The sequence below is a fragment of the Uloborus diversus genome, chromosome 5 (assembly GCF_026930045.1).
Source record: "Uloborus diversus isolate 005 chromosome 5, Udiv.v.3.1, whole genome shotgun sequence".
Taxonomy (NCBI): Eukaryota; Metazoa; Arthropoda; class Arachnida; order Araneae; family Uloboridae; genus Uloborus; species Uloborus diversus.
This window is the reverse complement of record NC_072735.1, coordinates 112,175,317-112,203,301: the sequence shown is the minus strand read 5'-3', so window position 1 is coordinate 112,203,301 and position 27,985 is coordinate 112,175,317. Positions and strand designations below refer to the sequence as shown.

The 27,985-nt window shown below is 31.5% G+C and overlaps 1 protein-coding gene across 3 annotated transcripts in view; it reads left to right on the top strand.

Moving 5' to 3' along the window:
* The window catches only part of LOC129221946 (YTH domain-containing protein 1-like), a 121,041-nt gene extending 95,442 nt beyond the window's left edge, over window positions 1-25,599 (top strand). The window contains exons 15-20 of one of the 3 annotated variants that reach the window (XM_054856337.1): window positions 4,020-4,084; window positions 8,670-8,700; window positions 17,036-17,087; window positions 20,565-20,636; window positions 22,742-22,852; window positions 24,588-25,599. In XM_054856337.1, coding sequence (XP_054712312.1) covers window positions 4,020-4,084; window positions 8,670-8,700; window positions 17,036-17,087; window positions 20,565-20,636; window positions 22,742-22,852; window positions 24,588-24,674 — 418 coding nt within the window. In that variant the 3' untranslated portion in view covers window positions 24,675-25,599. The remainder of the gene's footprint in view (window positions 1-4,019; window positions 4,085-8,669; window positions 8,701-17,035; window positions 17,088-20,564; window positions 20,637-22,741; window positions 22,853-24,587) is intronic. The other 2 variants (XM_054856335.1, XM_054856338.1) reach the window with 2 other exon arrangements.
* The last annotated feature ends 2,386 nt before the right edge of the window (window positions 25,600-27,985 follow it).

Here is a 27,985-nt window from a genome sequence, read left to right as displayed (position 1 = left end):
TCAAGAAACTCTCATGGTACCTGCAGAAAATTCATTCTTTCTGTTTAACTGAAGGTGAAGTGCTAAGCTTCTTTTCTTGAATCTTTAGTAAATTACTGTGTTTGGTTGATTACATTTCCATTTACTAATTCTTTCTCTCTTTTTTCTTGATACATATTTCTAGAAACTTTTGATTCGTTTTTTTTTTTTTTTTTTTTTTTTTTTTTTCAATATCTCTTGAAAATTATAATGAATTAACACAGCTTTGTTTCAGAAAATACCAACTTCCTAGCTGGAAATTTCATTTTCTTAATTCTTATGAAAGAATGCGCTATTGACCTTAGCCTCTTCTTTTTAAACCCTTGCTCCTTCATTTATTGTTTACTACCCTTTTTAATTTTTTGAACATTACACACCAAAAATTTTTAGCAGCACTGTTGCACAAAATTAGACAGAAAATGTTTTGCATCAGGTCGATGCTCATTGGTGCAGTTCTTTGTCTTTGAAAGATTCAGGTGAATGAACACGTTCATGATGCAAATTATGTTTTGATTAGTTTGATCTATTTAAGATCCTTTTTCATCTGAGCTGTATTTAATGATTTAAAAAGTTCTTAATTTCCTAAAATTCTTGTAAAACGTTGCATTTCATGGGAGGATATTACATTACTATTGCCTTGTTACCTTTTTGTATGTGTTCAAAACTTTAGTATCGGTTGTTAACTTAGTACTTGTGAATGTTGTATTGTTTTGAATTTTAAAATTTAAACAATATTATTTTTTCCTTGCAGTAAAATATAATCGTACTTTTTTGTCCTGTAAATTTAATTTTGCTACCATTTAAAAGTTTTTTTCTTTGAATCAAATCTCGTTTATGAATATCTGATACTAAAATCTGGTTAATGTATTACATTCGTATGAATTAATTTTCAGTTTCCTAACATTTATTTGATGATACCCATATTTCTCATAATGATGATTTGAAACATAAATATTATGTACATTTCAGTAAAGTATCACTAATTACTGTTTTTTGAAATTAATTATTCCTCATGAAATCCTATGCTTCATTTATGATTCAGTGGCATCCAGGAGATGAAAAATTCTTCATTTTGTTTTCTTTTTAAATCTCATCTATTCATTAATAAATGTTGGCTGTGTTTTAAAAGTTAATCTAAATGTATTTTGAATTCACATAATTTCAGTTTCTTCTTTTCTTCTTAAATGTTATGAGAGACTGTGTTGCATTGTGCGGTAGCAAGTTGTTTATATGTAAAACATTCCATGGGGTTCATTCATTATTTGTTGAGACATTATTTGCTAAATGCTTATTAAGGAGTTTGCCATTGTATCATGCTCAATTTCCAAGCTATCGTTGGCATTCTTTTGGAGCTAACTACATGAAAAAACTAATATAGTGCTGAGCAAGTAAAAGTATGGCAAGTTTTACTTGCAATTGTGTCGTAACTCTTTTTCTTTTTTAAATGACTCCGGAAAATTACCTGAATGCTTGGTTGTTTCCTCCTTCCAATATTTTGAATTGTTTCCATTAATTTACATCTTTCAGTTTAAAAGTGATGATTATTTGTACCTTTCTTATTAGCTGATGATGCAGAACAGATTTAAAACAGTTTCGTTCGACTAGCTGTTATAAATTTTAATTTAAATTTCTAATAAAAATAATGTACTTCCTAACCTGCATCTTACATTCAATCTTAAGTGGAAATATTTAATAAGAGAAGTAATATCATTTGCACTCTTTACTGCTGCATTGTAGTGTATGATCTTCAAAATTTTAAATTCCGGCATCTTATCAAGTGGAATTATTCTGAAATTTTTCTTTGTGTGGCACAACTTTGCCCATTAACTTTCTTAATCTTTGAAATGCAAAACAAACTGAAATTTATATTATCGCTTGAAGTAGTTTTTCACTATTGCAAAGTTATGTTTAATGATTTAAATAGTTTAATGCTTTGTAAATGATTACCTTAGTGCCAAAGATGTTTTTCAAATCCAGCATGTTAAGGATAAATTAACAATCAAAGTTGTTTGCACATGTTTCAGAGTTTAAAGGGACAAAGGGACAAATCGTATCTTAAATGTAAGGAAAATAGAATTGTGTGATGAATAAGTAGCTGTCAAATATAAATTTTTCGTGAACAATAATGTAAAACTTTCCCCCTGGTCGAAAATGAAGCAGTGTGCTACCTGACAAAAGGGCACTTCTTCAAAAGAATTTTCTAGTAGAAAGTTCATATTATTCATCATTATTATTATTATTACTTGAGGATTCCATTCTCTGCTGCTCACCAACCTCCAAAGATTGCTTCACAATCTTATTTGGTTTAGAAAAAATTAAAGCCAAATAATACTTTAAGTACCACCATAATGTAAAATTTTAAATCAAGTGAACTATAATTGAGTGTTTAGAATATGATTTTTCTTCTGTCTTGCTTCAGTGTCTATTTTTGCTATATTATCCCCTCTGCATTCAAAACTTTGTTTGAAAAATGAACATATACTTTATTGTTATTGTGCACCTTAAAATGAAGTGAAGGTATAAAAAATAATTCTAAATACAGGAATATATGTACAAATTTCAAAAGAAGATTTGTTTTGGTTCAGAGTCTACTTTTTCATTCTAGAAAGTAGGGATGCACCAATTTATCAGCAATACAGATTAATCAGCCACTTTGCTGGTTATTTATAATCGGCTAAATATTGCCTGTTAATCGGCAGAAAAAATGTTTTTCAAAATAGTTTAAGCATACCTTGAACTATGAGATACTAAGAAGAATACATTTATGTGAACATTAAATAAACATAATTTGCTGCAAACATTATTTAGAACTGCAGTATGAAAGTCTACAGTGTAAAAACAAAGTTTATAAAGTGCGTAAAACTGAATGAAATATTAAAAAATAATTCTCACAGCTGAAATTCACATGACACACAAAGACTAATTAAGTTGTAGGACATTTAAATTGGAATGAAAAAATTATTCCCCCCCCCCCCTCCCCTGCCTCCATTAGACTTTTCATACCACCTGCCTTGCAACTACATTTTATTTTTATGCTATTTATTTTTGAAGGACAGAAATAAACAAATGTGTATATGATCCCACTGGAACCTCCCCCCCCCCCTGACTCTTTTATTTTATTTCTTACAGAAAATCAGGATCATTTCCTAAAGTTTATGATGATACCCTTACCTTAGCTTTTGGTGATACAACTTGATTATTGTTTCAGTTATGTTGTTCCTCGTTTCTATATGTATGATTATATCATACAACTTACTGTTTAAATTATTAATTTTTGCTTCAACAAAAAAAAAATATATATATATATATATATATATATATTATTTGATGTAAAAAAAATATATATACATGCTTTACTTTTTTTATATTTTTTTATACATATTTTTTTTTTACAAAACTAATGAAAAAAAAAACTTGGATTAAATAGCTACTAACAATTTAAAAATAAATTTAAATTAAAAAATGCTCCTAAATTTACGTGCTGACCACAAGCTGCCCCTATTATTTTAAATTGTCTGGCTAACATTATGTGATTTTATTAACATTAACATGAAAATTGGTGGAAAGAAATTGCATGAAATTTTGAATTTAATTTGTGGAAAATTAGGAGAGGAGAAAAATTGTCTCTCAGAAATAAGCTGTTAACTATTTCTAAAGTCAAAAAAAAAAAAAAAAAAAAAAGTGACATAGGAGTTGGTGGCATTAAAAATAATCATTTTGATCATTAATCGGCCATTTATCAACAGCCGATTAATTGGTAAGCGGCCAATTTACTTATTTGTGCATCCCTACTAGAAAGCAATAATTGTGTTTTATAGATAGTAAGAATAATAGATCACAGTTATTATTTATGTTGTAGAAGTAGTAGGGTTTTTAAAATTGATGTTGAATTTATATTGTATTATTTTCCTTTTTACAAAAGTTTTTTGTATTAGTATTCTTTATTTTCATTTGTTCTAATCTTCTTACTTAAAATTTCTTTATATATATTTTATACTTAGAAGACGAAGAAGACCGGAAAGTTTCGACCCACCCAGGCCCAAACGAAATCGTCAAGAACCTGGAGGTTTTAATTCACAAAGTTTTGTTTTTATTAATATTATAACTGTTAATTACTATTTCTCTGAATTTTTATTAATTAATTTATTTATTTATTTATTTATTTTTTCAAAAAGCTCCAACTTAATATGAAAAATGCATGTTTTTTGTAATGGGGTCATTTGATTCTCCAAAAAGTTTTCTATCTTTATCAAAACAATTATTTTATTGCTTGTAAATTTATTTGCTCCATCCAATTTGTTTTATAATTTCGTCTCTACAGGTTTAATACATTATATCATGGTGTACATTCCAAAAAATCTGTTAAACTTTTTAAAAAAAGTAAATTTTGATGTTTAAAAATCTTTAGTTTCCTGTTGAAATTATTCATTATGTCCAATTTTGCTTCTAATGTTGTTTAAGCAAATTCAAATCAAAGCAAGAGGAGAAAAAAAAATTACTGTGAGTCAATTAGATAGACAAATCAGAATGATAGTTAATGAAAAACTTGGGCGGATTTCCAATAACTTTTATGACAAATATAATGTTGGTTTGTATTGCAGACTATTCTTGGGTTTTAACCTGCCTTGCAGATTTATAACAAAAATTGTACTACTCACCTATGCATAGCCATGGATAAGTTTTTATCTCACGTGATAAAAGATAATAATGCAAATAAATGAGAACAAATTACAAGTAATGTGCAGTGTTCAGCAAATAATAAATGCTGAATAATTAAGTTACTTGAAAAAAACGCGATATATCAGCTGAAAAACATTGCTCACATCTTCATTTATTCTTATGATATTATTGTTAATATTTTAATTAGTATATTTTTATCAACAGACTTTTTTTATTTATACATAACATGTTTTTTACCTATAAATTACTGTGCTTTGTTTTATTTGTTCATTTCTTGTTTTTACATCGTGAATGTCACATTAAAATTCCCGATAATGGGAAATAACATTAAATTGGTGTAAATTGGTTGGTAGAAAAATTTAAATTGGTTGGTAGATGCATCCATCACCAAAAAAGCCAACATTTAGTGTAGGTACACCATGGGATGTAAGGAATCTCCTCTATGTTTATCTGGCACGCTCGAGTAAATCCCCAAAAGCACTCCGGGCTCCCATACTATAGAGCAGCTTTTGAGATAATTGGGTCCACGTTTTCGCACGCTTTCAAAGATTTTAAGAAGCACAAATCTTTGTTAGGTGCTTTTGACTGCCAAAATGCATTAAAGCCATATTTTTACATATATTGTAACTACTAACAAGATAGTTTTAGGGAGTAAATCCCTCAAGCCATCCATCAAGCTTGGTGTATGACTCCCGGTGATCTTATTTTTAAATTTATTTTCTGTATCTCCACCTAAAAATATGATAGGTAGTTCTATCAACTTTCAATAATCATCCCTGATTGTAACGTTAGTAAGTTCAGCACGATTAAAGACAAAAAAAATTTCAAGTTCGGGTACAGTTCGAAGCAACTCTGCAACTCCTCTATAGCACTATATTTATGTGAGATCAATGTTTTTCCAAGACTCTCTGAGATTTTTGAAGAGTGGAATATCAGGGCTTGTTCTGACTTGCTCAATTTTCGCTTTGAACTGCCTTTAGTGCCAGTTCATATATATGATGACAGCCAGCAAAGGAAAGCATTTCTCTATCTAATTTTTGCTCAAGAAAGGCTCATGCACCATTAAAGCGACCTATATTGGAAGCTGTAGTATCACAACAGAGAATTTGAACCTTGTCTTCGAGATTCCAATCTAAAACTGCCTTTTAAACAGCCTGTGCCTGTTCTTTTCCTGTGCAATTATCCAGTTGAGGCACAGAAATGAGTTGTTGCTTACATCCATATGAAATACCTATATAGGTAAACGATCTTCTTTTGATTTTTGAGCACTCAAAGCAGGCAACAGCTTCCCATCCCAATGTAAAGTCACTATATCCAGTACCTCATATTGAAAATCAATTTTTATTCTTTTCGATTTGAATTTTTTGAATTGAAGATTTACTTATCGGAAATTCATAATGTTACACCCAAGTTCGTCAATAGTAGCTTAAAGAATAAACACTCAATCTCGTAACTGATACCTGTCCAATGCAGCAACTAACTTTTGAGTAATAAAATAGCTCTTAATTACATACTTGTTCCAAGTTCTGATTTACTTGTTCTAGGTTCTTATATACTTGTTCCAGGTTCTTATACAGGGTGTTCCATTTTAACCTGCAAGACCTTTATTTTCGCAACCGTTAGTCCTAGATGTTTACTTCCAATTGCAAAAATGTTCAAAATCAGATGCAGAGTTATGATATTGAAAGTTTGAAGTAAAAATAAAAATAAGTCAAAAAATACAAAATTTAACTTTTTATACGGACCCCATGTCCCCTAACTTATGTTTAGGGAAATAATCTCCATTGAAAAACAATTCCAACACAAAAAGTTTGAAATCAGTACGACCAATTTTAACCAATATTAACCGTGATATGAAATGCAGCGTATTGTGACTTACACCACTTTTCACTCATCGTCAATAATGCCTTTTGGGGGAAAATATAGCAGTTAACATGTGTTTAAAATTATACCTGTGCATAGAGTAGTTTTTCAAATTGTTCAAGGTTTCGTTGTGTGTTTTTGCGTATCATGGTATAACATTTGCATTTATTTTTGAATAGCAGTGAAAAATATAAATACCTTGTTTTTCTTACTTTGACAATCTGTCATTCTTCAGAAAGGGTAATAAGTTCCAATCTCATCTTTTGTATGGTCCCTTAAAACTTTAAACTGGAATATCTTTGAGTTTTGGTCGCACAAATGTCAAGTTTTTTGTATTAGTAACATCTTTGAATGGAGAGTACTTCCCTAAATATAAGTTTGGGGACCTGGGCCCATATAAAAAGTTGAATTTTGTATTTTTTGACTCATTTTTATTTTTGCTTCAAACTTTCAATATGCTAACTGTGCGTCTGATTTTGAACATTTTTGCAATTGGAAGTACACACCTAGGATTAACGGTTGTGAAAATAAAGGTTTTGCAGGTTAAAACGGAACACCCTGTATACTTGTTCCAGGTAAAGAGATATATTTCAGGGAAATCTTCTGAATGTATATTTTTACTAGAACTCGAAGAGGAATCTTCTTGTTCTGGTTTATACAATTCCGAGGATGTTGAAGTGTGGAATAGTATTTCATGCGCCTATATATATATATATATATATATATATATATATATATATATATATATATATATATATATATATATATATATATATATATATATATATATTTATATACACACTCTTCTTTGTCATGTCGAAGTTGAGCAATTTCCTCTTTGTCAGCCAGTTTTTTATCCACTCCACCTAAGTGACCTCATCGGCCGGGCTCTCTTTGGAGTTGCAAGAAAATAATATCTTCCTCTATTTTGATTAACTGAAGTGCATCAGCATGTGCAGCAATGAATAAATTGTTTAAATTGCCCACAAATTCTTGTTGGCACTGCCTGATTACTAATTGCAGTTTCTTTTCTTTTCTTTCTTTTTTTTTTTCTTTGTAAGTTTTGCCAAATTTGATACAGATTTTTTAAGTTTACACACACACAATTTGGCAACGATTTAGTATAAATGTGTGCCTTTTCCCAAAAGATGATACATTCCCTAATAGCGAGATTTGCACTTTCACTGATGGTTAAATTTACTTCTTGAATGTCATAAAACGAAACAGACAGAACTTGTTTGTCAGAAGGAAGTTTTGAGCCCGTAATTTGATGATTTACAACTCCTATTAAAAATTTCTCTTTTTTCGAACAATGCAATTCTACTGTCATGCTACGTTCAATATGGAAGAACTGTACTGCACTCGCTGACCGTATTGTACTCGTACTGACACGTTGGACGTTTCTGTTTTGCTTTGTTTTCTGTGCACCATTTACAGTTGTTTTGAGCTTCGTAAAGTAACGCATCACCAGTGTTCGCTTGTTTAGAAATACATATGCTATTAACGTGTTTAGGGGAAAGTCGGTACAGGTTGCCGAGCTTCAAATCGCATGAAACCTTTTTTGTAACGCTTTTGATATAAAAGAAAAATAATTAAAAGTTATGCGTTAAAAGAAAACGACTTTTTTTTTGGGACACCCTAATAAACATATATTTTTATCAGGGAATAGAAGACTCATACCCAACAATATAAATTCAAATATCTTTTCAGAGTTTTTTTTTTTATTCCAAACTTACTTTCTTTTTTTTACCGTACTCCTTTTTTTTTTCTTTTCTTTTTCTTTTAGCACATAAACTTTTAGCCTACTTTCCCATGAAAGTCCAAAAAAAAAAAAAAAGAAAGAAAAGTCATGAAAGAATGCTTAATGCATCTTAAAAATATCACTTAACATGAAAAAAAAAAGTCAAAAACAAATAAAATAATCAAATAAATGTTGAAAAATTAAAAAATAGCTTTACTATTTTCCCACAACCTGTGCCGCAAACACACAAGCTCTTGATTTTAGTTATTCTTGGCATTTGAAAGTATAGAATTAGATATTAAGCAACTGCTGTTTTATTTCTTTATTTTTAATTTTTTTTAACAATTGTTTCCTCTTTTTTTCTCAGGTTATTACAAACCAACTTCAAATCGAGAAAGGTATGTATTTAAGTAGTACGCATCCTTTTTAATTCTTTATTCAGTAATCACACAAGTGTTACATACATAATGATTCACAAGGTTCAAAAGTAATTAAGTTTTAAACCTCTTCAAGTCTCCTTTTTAGCCTACTTTCCCAGTAAAAGTCGGAAAAAGATGAAAAAAGCATGAAAGAAGGCTTTATGCAGGGGCGGCAAATAGGGGGGTCAAGAGGGGGCGGTTGCACCCCCAAATTTTTTGAGCAGAATGATAGAAAATGGGTGAATTCCATTATGTAAGTCAGAAATCAATGTTCATTAAAGGAAATCTCGCTGGTTCTCAGTAACTATTTGATGAAACTCGACACATTCTCAGACTAGAAAAAGTGTTTTTCGTTATTTGGATGATGACTTAGAAATTCATGAAGTATTTTCGGATTTTTCAGAACATAGAAAACTGATAGAGAACCATGGTTAATTTTAACTAAAGAAGACATTGTCTCATATAGGCTAAATATTTCATACTTGTGTGCCCAGTGTAACGATGGTATGTCCAATATGAGAGGCTCGTGAAAAGTGGTGTGGCAGCATGATTTTCACAAGAAAATTCCTTGATATTTTACATTCACTTTTACGCTCATTTTTTAAGTGTATATTTATTTAACGAGTGTTCATCGATTTTTTCTGCTAGAAATACGTTTCAGCTGCTCAATACATTATAATGCTTCCATAGAAACTTCTTAAAAATGCATGTGATTATTGAATAAAAAAAGACATATCAACCAAATACCTTTTATGGAGCTTTGTAATTATGCAATCGCGGAGTGACACAAGATAATCTTCGAGAGTTAAAACCAGGGTTGCCAGATTTAAGAACAGTAAATATGGGACAGGCTTCTAGGAGTGAAAGGGGGGGGGGGTGATATTTTTGAGATTGAGGGCAATAACTGGATATGGTGTATTTTTAAGGGGTGCTTTCCAACGTAGAACGTCTCTTCATGATAAATCTGAAATATTCAATCGTATTCGTAATAAAGCATTAAATCTTACAAAATGTCGCCGATCAAAGTATAAAAATTGTTTTCATTGCGATTGACGATATATTTCCAACATTAGTCAGTGAGCAAACAGGAAGCAATCATTCGGCTCCTCATGGTCTGCCACCAAAACAAAAACCAAATTAAAACAAAATAATTTTTATGTTTGCTGCCACATGATTTTCTTATTGCTCTTTATTTCATTTTTTGTTTTACTTTATTTTTTTCCTTAAAATAACGTCTCGTTTTGTTAAATATTGTTGTTAGCGAGAATACGGGACTTAAGCCGTCCCGTATGGAAGTTCCCCGGGACGCGGGACAATTTTTCAAAATACGGGACTGTCCCTTGAAATCCGAGACGTCTGGCAACCCTGGTTAAAACTATAAAAACATTTCTCTATAACTTCAAAGCAGTGATTTGACGAATGGAAGAATGATTGCAAAACGATTCTTTCAATGGTGAAAAAGCTCATGCCCTTTAGTATATATGACCTCGTTTCAATTTTTATCCAATTTGTTTGCATCGGGAAAAGGTTTTTGAAAAATGCTTTACTCTATCAAAATCTATATCTTCAGTCCGCTACTCGACTATTCAAACCACAGTTCAATCTACAATTGATCTGTGCACCATACTACCACAGTTCAATCTACAATTGAAACTGAAAATAGATTTTTTTATAGATTTATATTTCAATCAATTTTAAAATTTTTCAAAAAAATACTTTCTCCGAGTCAATTTTAAAGAGGCGAAAAAAAAAAAAGACAAAAATCCACATGACGATGGGAAGTCAAACACTGATTTTTGAATATTTTGTATGAAGTAATAGATTCAGTTTCAAATGAAATTAACACAAGATGTGATGATAATTATTTTTCTGTATGGTTGGCTGGGATTATGGTTATTTGGATTAGATTTTGAAAACCAAAAGTAAAATGTTTCAACTGTGAGTAAAATTTTTAGCATGAGGCAAGAAAAATTACAAGCAATATACTGACAGAATGGTTTTCACATCCAGAGACTGCAGTTTCGTCTTTGTTATGGACTCATCAGTCTGGAACAGTGAATAACAGAGCTGGTGGCAGATGATATCTCATTGAAGCTGAGAGCGCCGACATGACTAGATTATTCAATGATGAAAAGTTTAAGCCCCTCACATTTTTTGAAGTAGCCTGGGTGATTTTGAAGAGCAAGATATAAAAAGTGTTTTCATACGTAATTTTGTTTTACTTCAATTATTTTTAACTATTACAATCAGCTCAGCTAGTTCAGAAAGATTTTTTTTTTTACGTCTCAGGAGGTTAGAGAAATATTTTTGAAGCACAAAGGGGGAAAAAATACCTTTTCCATTTAGCTAAACTGGCAAAACAGCACGACATTGGGCACGGATAGATTAGTAACACGATTCCCTGCTCTTCTGAATTCCAAAAATCATGCATTATAACTTTTCCAGAAGGTATAAAAACTTTAGTAGCGAGATGTTTTTAATGATAACTTTTTAGTCAATGAATCAAAATTTTAATTGTTTCTAAACATTAATTTTATTCATACTAAACCGATTTTATGACAATTTCTTGTTAGCTAATGTGTGTTTGGTTTCGCTTTGGGGTTATACATATTTAAGAAACTCGACCCCCCAAATGAAATGGTGAAATGCCGCCCCTGGCTTTATGCATCTTAAAAATATCGTGGAAAACAAGAAAAATTCAAAAATAAGTAAAATAATTAAATAAATATTGAAAAATTAAAAATTGGAAAGTAGGCTATTGAGATGGGGAAAATGTCGGTCCGTCTGTCCCCTCCTAATAGCTTTTGAATGAATAGTCCGATTCGAACAGACTTTTTTGTTCGAAAGATCTCGGCAAGTACACCTCATTCCCATATTTCACTTTATGATTTGAACTATTTTTTGTTCAATTTTGAACAGTTCAAAAAAACTTAACATTAGTGCCTACAGGGAAATTCAAGGCAATTCCGAACTGTGAGGCGAATTTGCTTCAAACAAACTTTGTAGGACTTTTGATGAAAAACTTGTGTATAAAATATTTTTTTGATTTGAACAATTTTCCGTTCAATTTTGAACAGTTCAAATCCCTTAACATTAGCGCCTACGGGGAAACTGAAAGTCAATGTAGATTCCGTACTTGAAGGCGGATTTACTTCAAACAAATTTTGTTGAAAACAGCTCGACGCCAAACTCCAGACTCCACTCCGAAAATTTAGGAGCACCTGACTCCGACTCGACTCCTGTGCCCTATAATTAATCGGACTCCGACTCCCCGACTTCGATTCTGACTTCGTAGCTTTGGCAAAAATTTAGACACAGAGGACACATGACTGACTCCGATTTTTGGATCTTCGACTCCAACTTATTTATCCCAAAATGAAATTGACTCTGACTCCACAGCGATGGTTGTAACTGTGCAATAATTATTGTTGATATGACTTGTTTTTATTTTCACACTAGAGTTTTATAATTTAGGCATTCAGTTTTCGGCAAATAAACTCGAAGGTCATTCATGTTTCTACATAAAAATATACGCAGATGATTTTTTTTTTTTTTTTTTTTTTGACAATGAAAATTATTTCTTTAAGTTGACATTTTATTGTTTTTATTTTTGGCAATTGCATTAATTCATTTAAAAATTTATTTTTGGCAACAGTGGAAAAAGAAACTACTTTTGTTTTGATATGATGTATTTATTTTAATAAGCTTATTAATTTTAATTATTATTTTTTCGTTTTGAAAGCTGTTAAAGAATTTTTTTAATGGAAAAAAATGTATTAGCTGCTTTGTTTGAAAGGTGCTGCTTTTTTAAAAAAAAAAAAGATGAGTGAGGAATATTTTATTCGTAGAAATCAGCTTAAAATATTTAAATAATATTTTTGAAACAATTTGAGAATATTGATCAGGTACTAGAAAGTAGTATGGGTATATTAGAAAGTAGGCTCGTTTAATTCTAGGAAGAACTTCTTGTTTAAATAAAACTGATCATAATGCAGAAAGAATATAATTTTCGAAAGCGTGTACACTAGGGTGCGTCTTATTTTTAAAGGTGTTATTTTTTCATGAGGCACCCTTTCATTTTGTTCCTTTGGATGAAAAAAAAAATTATCATACCTGAAAATTAAAAATTGAATAATATTTAGAGAGTGCTACCGCTGCTGCAAAATTTGACAACTCTCTCTCTCTTTATTTTTTTTAAATTTGTTTATTTAGTCTGGATACTAAGTAGCAATCAGTGAAAAGTTTGTATTGTCACATGGAAGTAACAAAGAGAAAAATTACAATATTGCAGACCAAAAGTGATATGAATTACATTACCGAACTTTCGGATGCTTTTTTGACATTATCGCATAAAATGACAACCATGAAATGCTTATTTTCTTGTATATATAAGAAATAGGTGTTATGTTAAACCCAACCAACCTAATTTCATGTTGATTAAAAATATGACAAGATATATTGGGGAGTTTATTTTTACACTATTTTTTTTCACAATGACTAATTTTAGTCGCTGGTAGCGCCCCTTAAATTACGTTCAAATTCTATGAAACTTTTATGTGTGTATTTTTTCATCAAAAGGAAGCAATTTAAGGGGTGCCCCATAAGAAATTCAAAACTTTTTTAAAAAGTGCATTATAAGACACACCCTAATGTACACTAAATTTTACAAAGTCATTTACAAGTTTTTTGAGCAATCACGATTGCTTATTGTTCTCATTTGACCATTTTTGCTGTCTGTGCCTTTTTCAACTTCGACCAGAAGCCTATGCAGCACCACCGCCCACCGTCCTCTGCTGGCGGCGCGGCGCGGCTGCTCCGGTTTTGAGGTACCCGCTTCTCCTGGTCGGAGGCGTCCATACACACACACGACTTGACACACATACCCTCACACATACCTACGTGCATACACACAGGTCTGCGCACACACACAACTATGTGCACGTAACCGCCCAGGAGGAGAGGCAGGCTTGAGGGGGGGAGGGGACAGGAGCTGTTTCTAGAAACAATAACTCCAATGAGTAGGGTCCTGTCTCTGTTCATGATTGCGAAAAACATAATTTGAATTCAAAATTTCAGAATTCAAATTAATTTTATTTATTTATTTATTTTTTTTTACCAAATATTTTTAATGTGATACAAATGAAAAACTTTTTGTAAAAGCTGATTTAGCAGGGTTTTTTTTTTTTTTTCAAACGTGAAGAGGCTGCCATTTTATCATTTACCGTTGCAAAGCCATGTTCTAGATGGTCTTTAATAAAGGGGTACCTAGTTTTTATAGCCAAAAGTATTGAGACACTTTCACAAGTAGACTTTTTTTTTTCATTGTTGTTGTTGAATTCTTAGAGAAATATCCGATTACTTATTTTTCAACTCTTTTTTTCATGTGAAGGATATGATTAGGCTCACACTTTTCACTTAAAAAGTCAACTACGCACACAGTTAGGGGACCAAATAAATACAAATTGAAAATTTTTCTTTCTTAACAAGAAATAAGCTGTCAATTTCAAGAATTAGTTCTTGCCATGCCGAATATTCTACGGAGCTTCATTAAAGTATCAATTATGTTTGAAGAAGTCATGTTTCTTTCAGAGATACCAAATTCCTTTCTCAATTTTGGGTCTTAATAGGCCAGTGCCAATAGCTTTGAAAATGGTAAAAAGTTGAAAAAATTTAGAATAGGATAAAACCAGTTAGAAAGGTAAGAAAATCTAATAACATTAATAGGAAAAAAAAAATTACGGGCGAGCTGAGTTCGAGAAGGGGGGGTTAAGGGCGGGAAAACGGTTTATCACAATGTCCGGAAAAACTAAGGGTCTTATCGAAAAAACTAAATTACAAAGTTGTTAGTAATAAAAAGGTCTACAACTTTTGTATTTGTACTTTTTTTCTATTGCCTCAAAATATATGCGAAAAATTAAAAAAATGGACTTTTTGGTTTTTTATTTTTATCTCCCACAAAAAAAAATTTTTTATTTTTTAAAAGAATCGGAGAAAGTTTTTTTTTTTTTTGTTGGAATCTTTACTTTTTAATGGTATAAAAAACAATGTGCAATACTATGAAAACTTTTTGCAAAAAAATGAAAAAAAAAAAAACTCGAATTTGAAAAAAAAATCATCACTATGTAAAATTTTAAGCTATTTATTTATATTTGCACTTTAATTACACAAAAAAAGGTATAGAACATTTATTTCGTTTAAAAAATACTTCATTCATTTTAACAAAACGCTTTATTATCTTGTTATTTATCAATATTTAATCGTTAACTATAATCACATCCTTTACTTATCCATTAGTTTTCGCTTCTTTGATGGCTTTTCTTCATCGTTATGCTCAACTATTGTTCTTGATCTTCGAAATTTTCCAGACCATCATCATCTTAGTCTCCAGTATTTTTTCCAGTCTGCATTAGTTGTTCATCCCCAATTTATCTAAATCATTAACTGTGAATTTCCATGAGTTTTGAGCATTTTCCACTCAAAATTATGACTCTTTATGGCAAATCCTCAAAACAAAAAAAATTTGGTTTCGAGGATGTAACACTTCGCGGCTCCGAGGCCCCCTGCTTTGCTGGAGGCCCCATCACGCGCCTCATGCGCCTATTCCTTGATCCGCCACTGACGGTTCTGAAAAATGCGCCAATGTGGAAGTAAAAACCTACGAGGAAGTTAATTTTTTTTTCAACTTCGAGTTTTTTTTATTTTTTTCATTTTTTGCAAAAAATTTTCATAGTGTTGTGTATTGTTTTTTATACCATCAAAAAGTAGAGATTCAAATGAAAAAAACTTGCTCCGATGTTTTTAAAAAATCAGATATTTTGATGTGATATTTTTTGATAAATTCTGATGCTTTTTTACTACTGAATCAAAATAATAAGAAAAAATAAATATTTTAAATCAAAAACAATGTTTTAGACATAAGGTAACTTTTCATTAAATTTAGTGAAAAAAAAAAATTTTTTTGTAGGAGATTAAAAAAAGTCGGTTTTTTGAATTTTTCGCATAAATTTTGAGGTTATGTAAAAAAAGTGCAAAAGTTGTAGATCTTTTTATTACCAACAACTTTGTAATTTAGATTTTTCGATAGGACTCTTAGTTTTTCTGGAAATCGTGATAAACCGTTTTCCCCCTCTTAAACCCCCCTTCCCGAACTCAGCTCGCCCGTAATTTATTTTTCCTATTAATGTTATTAGATTTTTCTTACCTTTCGAACTAGTTTTATCCTGTTCTAAATTTTTTTGGTCTCAAACATTATTGGCACTGGCCTATAACAGGAAGAGCATTCTGAAAAACTTTAGCAAACTTTAAGAAACCTTAACTGCATGCAAGAAAAACATTATACTGAATTTGAAATAATAATATGTGAAATTTGATAAAGTATAAGCATTTCAAGGACTTATAAATTTTCATCGTACATGTGCGAAAAGTAGCAATTTATGCTGCGGTGAGAAGATAATTGCAGTATCTGCAAATTTATCCTTTTTTGCATTTTTTTCTGCTAATGTACTTTAGCTTTATTTTACAAGCTTGCTTATTTAGTTTCTGCTGAAAATAAAGCACAAAAAAAAAAAAAAGTTGAATTCCAACATTTCCTTATTGTTGATATGGAATCCAAGATGCATTTCTTCAGTTGTCTCAAATACTCATTTCCGCAGATATTGTGCTTTTTACCTTCCCACAGCGGCACAACTTTTGCAATTTTGTCAACAAGTATATTTGAGGCAGTGAGAAGTAAAGGGATGCTAGTGGGCTATTTTAAAACGCGTTTAAAGATCAGATCCTAGGTAGACTTTTATTGAATTTTTTTTCTAAATCATGCTATACAGCAGCACCTACCAGAGCTACTAGTACAATCTCTTGCCCCAAGACAGAGGAGGGGTTCACCAACCATTTTTACTGATTATCTCCAAATTTTTAATTTTGCCACTTGCATCCCTTTGCTTCTACTGCCTCATTTGGGAATTTATTAACAAAAAAAAAAAAACTCCAGTTGCATTTCAATATTACATAAATTCTGAGGGATATGCCCCAAAACGGTAACACTGGCAATCTTTCAGTGTAGCTACTCTACTGATTTGGTATAATACATTTTGTGTATGATCCTTTACCATCTATTTGCTAGAAAATAGCATTTTAATTGCTTAAAAGACTTTTAGTGTAATAGAAGTTAATAGATAAGTGTTATTCTTTTTTGTATAAAACTTTTTCTGTTCAAAGGAGTATTGCTTTAAAACTGCCCCCATTGATGTTAAAGTTTATATCTAGCAAATGATTGCATAATATCTGAAATGTTTAAAATTGTTTTATCTTTATTTAGATCACCAATGGATCGATTTAACTCCAGAAATAGAAATCCTGTCGCTAATGGTGTATGTATTTGTTTCTTATCTTAAAGTACCTTTCATTGTGTTCAATTCATTCAATTTTATAAAATATCCTTTGAATTTCATCTTCACCAGTGTGTTTTAAACTGATTGGGAACCTGGTTTTCCATGTTTAGAGCAAAGAACTTGTGCTGTGTAAACATGAAAGGCATTTAATCTGCTAAGTTTTTATAATATACTTTTAGTCGCGAAAGCAGAATACTGCTAAATTTGTAAGTTATGTCGCAGAACAGATGCCTGAACTGCAGAACAATTCTATTCAAATGTATGAGGGAAACTTGACAATTTCCTGCAGAAATTTACAGATTCCCTGCAAATATCTTCTAACTAAAGATATAATTTTGCAGAAATTCTGCAGTTTCTTCAAATGAAAGAAAATCTCTCAAATTACACTTATTTAACAGAAAACTCCGTAAAATGTTGCGTTATTTGCAGGAACTGTAGGTTTATTTCAAACTTTTAAGAAATCTATCGAATTTCTCTGCAAATCTGCATATTTAGGAGATATTTTCAGAAAATCTACAGTTTCACAGACATTTTACAGATTTCTTCAGAAAATGTAATCTTTGACTACCTGCACCTGCTTTATGCCCCTTAAGCGCCCTGGTAGACCAATCTAAAAATGATTGACTATAAAAGGCAAATATTTTTTGTTCGACATTGTCTAGCCATCTCTTGGTCGCACTATTATCCATGTATTGTTATTTTGAGAGAAAAAAAAACTGCGTCTAATGCGATGAGATACTTGGAATGATGTCAAAGTGCTCGGAACTGTTTGATATTGAGAGGAACGGAGACTGCACTTTTAGGTGCCGTGAATGGAGACGTAGTGTACAGGAATTTTGCATTTTCTGTCATGAATGTGTGCCTTAAATTTTAATTTTACACTTTTTCTGCAGTATGATTAAGTATTCTGAACAAATAAATAAAATATTCATCTAATACTCTCCTGTATGAAACGGTTTGGAAGTTCACGTTTCTACATGTGCAATTGCGTTTTTTGTTAATTGATGTATTTGACAATGTTATGAAGTTAAATTGATAACTTTAATTTATTTTGCAGATCGGCTTTGGTCAAATGATTTTACGTTGCAGAACATCACAAAGTGTTCTGCATTGTGGCATTTGCTTTAAGTTCTCAATAAGTTTCTAATACTTTCTCTTTTAGTTCTGAGTTAAAAATACAAAAAATAAAATCATAGTGAAATTCTTCAAAGATTCTTAAACAAAACCTATCACGAGATTTAAAAAAAAAAAAAAGAAAAATACAATCATCAATTTTTCTGGAAAGAAAATTTGTGGACATGTTTAATTGTTTCTGAAAACTAGTCAATTTTAATGTTTATTATAGCATAAGATACAGTGAAACCTGTGTAAGTTGATCACTTGAGGAGCAGTACTTTAGGGCAAACGTAGATGAGTGGTCAACTTTACAGATTTTACTGTGCCTGGAAAAGTTGATAAATTTCAGAAGATATTTATTCGGTATTCTACTAACTCTGAAGAATTTCAATATATTTGAATGAATCCACTATCGCCCCTCCCTGCCCCTGAATTTTTACTATTCCAGTGATACTTTCCAAACATATGTACTATCTACAGATCCTCTTTAAACAACATTTCTCGCAAACTTCACAACAGGAAACACGTAGATTAAGCCAGGCAATTTAGGTGAGCAGCTCTCAAAAGGTGGGAGCAAACACAGACCTCAACTTTGAAGCTTTAACACCAAATAACTTTCATTTTAATGAACACAAAAATTTTTCAGTTAAAATTATAAGATGGTATGGAGACAAGAATTGACATAAATGATGGAAAAAAATGCTCTTCAAATACCCTTAAAAAATATTTTATCTGCTAAAAGGCACATTTTTGGACTTTCAAAACGTTAACTGAGCAAATGAACCATCAAAAAAAAAATTTTTAATTAATTCCATTTGTTTTTAAAAAAAAATTGGGTATAAATCTCAAACTGAATTGATTTTTTGATAATATTTTCCACAAATTACAAAAGTAAAGGCATATTACTTATTTTGTAAACGATTTTAGAAAAAAAGGAAGTTGGAAGTTTGAGGTATGTCCGAAAGTTACGATCTGAACAATGCTATTATTTGAGAACTAAATATATGAATTATATGTTTTAAAGGTATTTTTCGATCCTCAAAATCAATTTTTAATCATTTTAAAGTATTTTCATATGTTTCTATTCAGTATCTTTGAAGCAAAATCATTTCTTAAACATATATGTGAGATGTCCAAATTACATTATGATGTAGATGCCGATAATTCTGTCCATTTATTCAATATTATAAATGATCTTCTGTCTTGTAACCTTAATAAAAAAGGCTATTATAATGTTAATTTCTTTAATCCATTGGTATTATGCACAATTAATACATTATGCATTGAACATTACATAAATAAACAGTAGAAAGAAACAAGGGCGCCCATATAGGGGAGCAAGAGGGGTTCAAGGGCCCCCCCCCCCTTAGAAATTGGAACTTCTTTTCTTTTAGTACTTTTTTTCTTTGCAAAAATGTAAAAAAAAACTTCTCCTCAAATTAACGAACAATTTGTTAAAAATGTCAAACTTTAATAAGTCTAATCTGTACTGAAATCGGTTTCTATGGGGGAAAATATACTGCAGAACCATGGGGAAAATGTCTGAGCCCCCCCCCCCCTCCCTTAAAATTTTGCATATGGGCGTCCTTGAGTAGAAACAAAAGTTTTGATCACAACGAAAGCATTTAAGTAAACAAAATGGCGGCAAAAATCACCAAGCAAACCCGGTGGGCGACAATTCACAGCGTACGGTAAGCAAAGGGCTACCAGCGGCAATTCCGGATTTCGCCAACAGGTTCAGTTTTGGCGACTTTATCACCTGCTCTGGCAAAATGGATGAGTTTTTTTTTTTTTTTTGATTCTATAAAACTATACCAAATTTTTATTATTTAAAGACCAGTATTTAAAGTCATTCATATACTTCATAAATCCTCTATTTTTCATTGCAGAATTTAAAAACAGAATTTTCATTGGAGAAGTTCAAAAACTGAAACTTTCATTATGATGATGTCCAAAATCTGTTACTTATAGACCAATCATTAAATTTGCTATTTATTTTTATTAATCCCTACTGTCTTTTTATGTTTGTATATGATTTTTAGGTGTACATACTATGCAATAAAACCAAAATTGATATCAAATTTCAAAATTTTAAAAATTGCTCAGAATTAACTTTTTTGTTCCCACCTTTTGAGAAGTACCTAGGTGCTTTCTTCATATTTTTGGGCCATGATGTTATTTGCTGTTTGATCTCAAAGCGAGAAGTTTCGAAACAATTGTTTCATAAAGCTTACCTGACATGAAATAAATTTAAAACTTTTGGTATGTTTATTGATATAATTTACTTACTGTCTTAATATGATTTTTTCAAACATTATGTGTGTTTATTTTGTGTTGTAGAACTACGGAGATTATGCTCGTGATTATCATCACCAAAGAGCTCAAATGCCTCCTATGCCTTTTGGACCTCCTGTAAGTTATGACCTGTAGATTTTTTTCTATAATGTTTGAATTAAGTCTATTAAGAAAAGGGGAAAGTCTTGGTTAAGTACGTAGCATCAATAGTGATTTTTTTAATTTATTTTTTACTACAAACTACTTATTACCTTTTAAGCTCAATAAACATCTTACTTTGTTTTGTTTTTTTTTAAGCTGATAAATTGACTACAAAAATAATGTATTGTTTTTTATGTAAGCAAACTAATCACTGTCCTCTCCCTTTCATTTCACTAACCAAAAGAAAGAAAAATGTAGCTTTGAATCTGACTAATTAGCATCTCTCACATTGACAATAGATGCTGAAAATACAATCCAGTTTAATCTAAATCCTTTGAACTCTGAAAGTTTAATTGCCAAAGACAAGTTAAGAAAGTTATCCAGTTTTGCATTATTTCTAAAAAAAGAACTAGCAAACATTTTAATTACTGTAGCAATAACAAAGTATTGATCATTCTTTAAACCCAAAAATTCATCCCCAGGGCAGCTCCAGGGCCCCGTGCTAACATGTATTTAAAAACTTTTTCCCTGATTTTTTTTTTTTGAAATGTCTTTTTAGAACAAGTTTGACCTAATTGAAGGCTCTGTTGAATGTGGGGCCCCATTATAAGTGCAAAACAAGGATTAACAGGGTCCGTCAAGAGCCGACTGGTCCCCTTCACCCATGCACTAATACAGCTCCAATGTGCACCCTTCTCCCCAACCCCCGTGCAGGCTCCAACTGGTTATAGTCTGGCGCGGCTACTCATTGCACCTGAAGATCAATCTCAGATGTTGTTTCTGGGGGGGGGGACAATTTTTTTGCTTTTTCCTTGAAATTTGAAAGTTAGATGTCTTCTAAAATGGGGATTCTGAACCTCTGCTTCAGAGGATGGGCGATGTTCTGCGAAAACTGCTACCACATCTGGGAGATTTTTACATTGCCGCATATACTTAAAAAATGCTTCAATTTTATTTCTTATCTACTGTAAGCTGTAAATTGTTTAAAGGAGAGGGATGTTACTCTCCTGTTACCTATCTTTTAAATCTTCATACCATTTCTTTAAAGAGTTGATTGCATATTTTAGTAGTGATTATTTTATTTGGGTTTGGGAGGCAATCAAAAATCAACTTTACCAAAAGCCAATGTTAGAAAGTGACGATTAGTTGTCTTTTCTCTTCTTTCTGTTGACAATTTGCCAAACCAAAGAAAAATTCTTATTTACATTTTCTTCATTTGCGAGAGTGTGAAACCTATAAAAAGCTTTGGTTTGCCTATTTTTTCCCTGATATTTTGTAATTTTAATTATGCTTTATAAGGTCTCAACACGAAGAATGTTGTATCTATTTTTCAAAATTTTAACCTGGGGAAGAAACCTCCAGACCTTTTTGACTTAATGATACTCTCTTAACACATTTAAGACAGTCCTTGAATCACTCTGCTGATACTCCCCTCCATCTAAGATCAATGATAAAAATGTATACATGTGGGGTATTATATCGAGAGAAAAAAATGTTTGTTAATTAGGTTTAAATTATGTCAGTGTACATTCGAAGACATGGCTGAAACTGAGGCGTGGAAATCTTAAACCACCTTGCAGTTTTTGACGATATATCTCGTCCATTTAACATGCAATTTTGGGACTGACCAACTGCAAGAGGGTTAAGAGACTTCCTAGGGATTTTTTCTCCCTTTTTTTGAGGGGTCTCATTCGTAGTGAGGGGGAAGGGACATTACTCTTGCAATGGACATCCCTAAAATTAATACGATCATTAATATTTTTTAATTGGGGGCCCCACAAAAAGTCTTCGTTCAGGGCCCCCAAAACCTAGGGCCGCCACTGTTCATCCCATTCCACAGATATACTTTCTGTGAAGACATATACAGTATAACCCCAATTTAACAATTGTCAAGGGACTGGAAAAAGTTATCATGAAATCAAGGATATCGTAAAACAGAGGAGCATAGACATTCAATGCAATTAAATCCGGACCAGTGAAATGTATCATTAAACTGAGGAAATAGTTAAATCGAAGTTATACTGTAGTAATGACATGTGTTTTTTTAATGCTGTATCTAACTTGTTCCTTCTCTTTCCTAGTGCAACTATCCTCAACCTCCTTTTCAAATGGAACCATCTGCTTATTACGATCGATCAATGCATCACCAAGACTATTCTAACTCTAGGGCTAGAACTATGGACAAAAGAGCTGTGAGTATCGACCCACCTTTCATTCATTACATTTTTAAAATAAAAATATTGCGTTGCTGTACTTTTGTCCTCTCAGAACAGATTTGTAAACGATATTGTTACGGCCCGAAGACTCTATTTGGACTGAGAAACAATGTATCAAAAGTTCATGAAACTTAAAATTGTACAAACTAAATTCTATTTTGCTTAACAAATAGGTGCACTCAAATAAAACTCTTTTAATATATATATATATATATATATACTAGCAAAAATACCCGGCGTTGCCTGGGTCAGTAATAATTATGAGAAACAATCATTACTTGCCCTTGTTTTCTGTTTTAAGCGAAAGAATTTAAAACAAACCTTTTTGACGTGATTAAAAATCGAGCTTCTTCCTTACTCATTAAACTAAAATAGCAATAAGTATAAAGAACAAAATAGTATTCAATTAGAAACGAAAGCACGACATTTAAGCATATACACATTTGAGGAATTTCCAAAATATGAAATTAAACTTTACATGTTTGAAAAGATTTATCTGTTAGTACTTTTTTTTAAAATCTAAAATCTTCTTTGTATGGCTATTGATGTACGAACTGTTTTAAAAAATGTAGCCGCCCGTATTCCCCGTACACTTGCTTTAGTTATTTTGGGAAATTTCAATTTGTGTGGGCACTTGGTGCGGTTTAAAATCTTACCAAATTTGCGAGAATCATTTTGGGACACTTTCGATAATACTCCCCCTCCTTACTAATTTTTATTATAGAAATATTGTTGCCAGATGCTGAGATACTTTTGGTCAAAAAAAAAAGCGCTAAACGGTTTCATCCGAAATGTTTCCAAAATAAGTAGTAAAATTTGGCAATTGTTTGAAATCGTGCAAAAAGAAAAATTAATGGAAGTTTTTTTGCGGTTTATGGATTTGCCTAATTTAGTTGTTGAATTATTTTACGCAGTTTTTTTTTTTAAGTATCTTTCATTGGCGATATTTTGTTTATATGGTGAAAGCTGAGAAACATTAGTACGTAGTCTTTGGGCTCAAAAACAGCGACAGTGGAAAAAAACTGCCAAATGCATCAGCTACTGAAATCTTTCTGAAAAAATTCTGGCGATATTTCTGCTGGTTGGTTGGATATAGTGAGCAAGTGTCCAATCAGCATAAATAATAATAATAAACCATTAATTACATAAGTTCCGTTTAAAAGTAAAATGATCAGCCAAATCCATTTATTTTTAGCCAATCTTGTGGAAAAACGTTACTTTAAGATTTGACTTGAGAAGAGCCTCAAAGTCAGACGAAACGCAAAAATATTCAACAATGCAAACATTCTTGGGAGTTGAGATGACACACTAAACAATGACTTGGGTTGATGAAAGCCTTTGAACAGGGAACAAAAAAGCTCATAACTTGTTTTTTATACAACTTAGAAACTTCGAACAGATGGTATCTTCAGCAGAAAAATTGGCGCTTTCGATGGACATATAATGTTAATGTGTGCACGTTTTTTTCCACCCCCCTATTGGAGCATTTATGCGAAAACTGGGACTAAAATTGGAATAAAAAGGGAACTATCAATCGGATTTTTTTCGAACTGGTCTATAAACCTTCCCAGCACCAAACTGAACAAACGGTGAAAGTTTCAGCCAAATCTGCCGGGTAGTTTCTGAGATCTTAGGGAACAAATTTACCAAACTCCATTTATATATATATATAGATATACGTAGTTGACATGCTATGTTTTTTTCTTCTTAGTATGAAAGATCCGTGGATGATTTTCTACGACGAACGGCTCGTATGCCTAATCGCATTGATCGAAGTAGATACAGAGAAAAAAGGTGAAATGGGATCCTAAAGCTCGCAACAGCGGATCCCAAAAGCAGTAGGACAAATTCCCAAGAGCTGCAACTTATGTGTTATGTTTATATACAAAAGTGTTGAATCCTATCTTAATTTTTTTCACTATTGTAGAAACTGAGCTTGATATTGATCAATATTGGACACTCAATGAGCAAGTATTGTGCTTATGCGTTTATGTTAGTTTTGTCTCTTGTAATTATCATTGTCATAAGATTAGCATGGGTTTTTCTAATAAAATATGTAAGTCAAGAAATGTAGTCCTTTTAAAGAAGTAGCTTTGTTTTTTAAATACAATTATTGTTATTGTATTCATTAAACTTTAAGAGTTTTATTAATAATCTGTAAAATTTTCCATGCATTGGTGCCAACTAATGGTATAAATATAATTATTGCTATTATTATTTTTGGACATAAGTTTTATTATTTACATGTACGTTTTCTAAAACTAACTCAAATCAGTGAGATAAATGCTTCTCCTTGTCATTATCATTCCTCATTTACTTGTCCTCCTTCCGTTAAAAATTTTTGTACAGTTGGCACTTATGAATAAATGTAATATAAATGTATAGTACTTAAGTTTTTTTTTTTTTTTCAAATCTTAAATTCTGTATATTGGTATATGCACTGCTATGCTGGTTTAGCAGTAATAGTTGTAAAAAATATTTTTACTTGTGCAGTAATAAACCTTTTCTGCAGAAGTAATGAAGCATTTTTCAAATGTTTCTGTAAAAAGGATGTATTTTGTTTGCATTTCTCACGCTTTTTTTAAAATATGTTGTGTAATTTTAATTTTCGAAATCTGAAAAGTTTTATGTGCTTATCATTTCAACTATATAATTGTGGAAGGAGTCATGCTATATTTAACTCCTATGTATGTTTGTAAGTGTACATATTAAAAATTTTCTTTAAAAAGTTGTTTTGCATTTTATTTGCATCGTTAAGGATATAAATATTTAATTGAAACAAATTAATTCAAACCAAGAGTACGAAAAATTTTATTTGTTGCTTTAATGCAGTACTTAAAAGAATAATTTATAATGAGAAGTGCACAGTTAGAATTAAGACGATGTCTATTGGTCTCTTATTTAAAATTTGTCTTAACAGTAAAAGGAAAGAATTAATGATAATTTTTTATGTAATTTTTGCTAAAGCAATTTAATCACTCTTAGGCATATTTCGTCATCAAGAATGTCCTAACTTTTTTGTATGTTCTCTGTATTAACTGAAGTTTACAAGTTTGTATATGGTTACTCCAGGTGTACCATTTTTTTCTTACAAGAGAACATTTTTTTATAAGCTCACATTCAGGTGAATTTTCTCTCTGCTAGAAGCAATTTTAAATGAGCATGTTTTTATTGTTTTAACATGTTTCTGTTAAATAATTATTTTTTTTTCAGACAGATTCATTCCATTAGAAGACAATTATTGTATGTTTTTAAATTTCTCCTTAAAATATTTGAAAGAAGTTGTTTGTTAAATCATTGAATTCTATGTAACGTGAGTCACGAAAAATTAAATTTTTTAATATTTATAAATTTTATAGCTTGTAAATTAAAAAATTCTTACTGTTTCTTCTACTCATTTATGTAGCTGAAAAGAAAATTTTGGCCAATTTGATTTTTTTTAATATTCTATTTCGAAAATAGGCACATTTATCACGTAACGCAAGTCACACCTAATGTGCGTCACTGCCAATGCTAGATAACATTGGCTTTTTAATGGTATATAATGTAGCCCAGCGGTTCCCAAACTTTTTAGGCCACGGAACCCTGAGTAATTTGCTTTTGCTTCATGGAAGTTCATTTTCATTCATGGCTAAAAACAAAATGTTAACGATCTTGGAGTCAAATGAAAGAGATGAAAAATGCTCATAGTTCGATTACATTCTTCTGCATTGAAGAAACTATTAACTACGTGAGAATTTTCGAATTTTGATATATTTAAATGTTGAAGGTGCTCTGAACTTATCAACCATTTTTAGAAACTATCTGTCCATCTGTTTCTATTTAGCATTTATTTGATCGATTTCTTTAGGGTGATCTAACTCAAAAAGTAATGCCATGGAATTGGAAGAAACGTGGTATATATGTGCATCTCCTTGTGAACTGTTGTTGATTAGTTGTGTCACTAATCTCTTCAGATTTTGACCCAATTGAAAAATTTCCACCATTAGCGTGTCTGTGGAACAATAACACAAGGTACACATATGCACCTCAATGGCAGAGGTGCAGATAAATTTTTGCCACCAATCATTTCGAAGGGGTGACACAGCATGATGATTTTCTTGTCAAACATTAGGACTAATAATATTCATGAAAATAATACAAGAATTCAAACAAAAACAGAAATACAAGGGGACCTCAACTGAAACATTTGTAGATTAGCTTTTGATTTTAGCGCTTATTGCGCAAGGGGAGGACTTTGTATGTTTTTATCTTCCACTATGACATGTATTCTCTTTTATAATTCAGTGCTTGTACAATGTGCATGATTTGAACTGTGGCCAAGATACTGAATCTATTTAACTTGACTGCGATGATACATAAATTTGAAATTCCTCTGAGACAGCAAATTGCACCAACGTGGATAAAAATAAATCGTAAAGTTCAAATGTCATCATAAAAACAAATTTTGGTAAATGCGATAATACGAAAGAATTGATTGCTCACATGAAATATAGAGAGGACACTTTCATTATGTCCACATCATACTTCACTGCACACTCCAAGGTCCTCTACAATGGTGGATTTATGTCTCAAACAGAGAGGCTCCCCACGACCATAAGGGCCCTGAAGAGAGTACTATAAACTGCGCATGATTAATGTTTTATTTATTCTGTGATAGACGAAGGAGCTCCAAATATGCATGTACCGACACCCAAACCTATAACTCAGCAGCCACTGTTCCTTTGTACAAATCAGTGGTTATGCTACCAGTTTTTAAGGGACCCTCAAGACCAGCATTTAATCCTGACCAGGGGCTAAAAAACACCAGCCCACTCTCCCCAGAGCTTTTGATTTAGGATGCACCAGTCAAATTAGCACACATAGTGGATCTTCGACCGTTGCTGCACCGAATCCGTGACCCTTTATCCAGGAACTCGGTGCTTTACTGATTGGGCTACCTCTACTTGAATTAATTCACTGTAAAACTGATAAAAGCTATAAAATTTTGCTTTATGTCAGAAGGTTGAGTACGTACAGCAAGAACAGCATCCATGAACTAAATTAGTTTTTTGGGTACTCATATGCTGGAAAGCTTGTTTTGCATTTTGAAGCTATTACGAGAGAAAG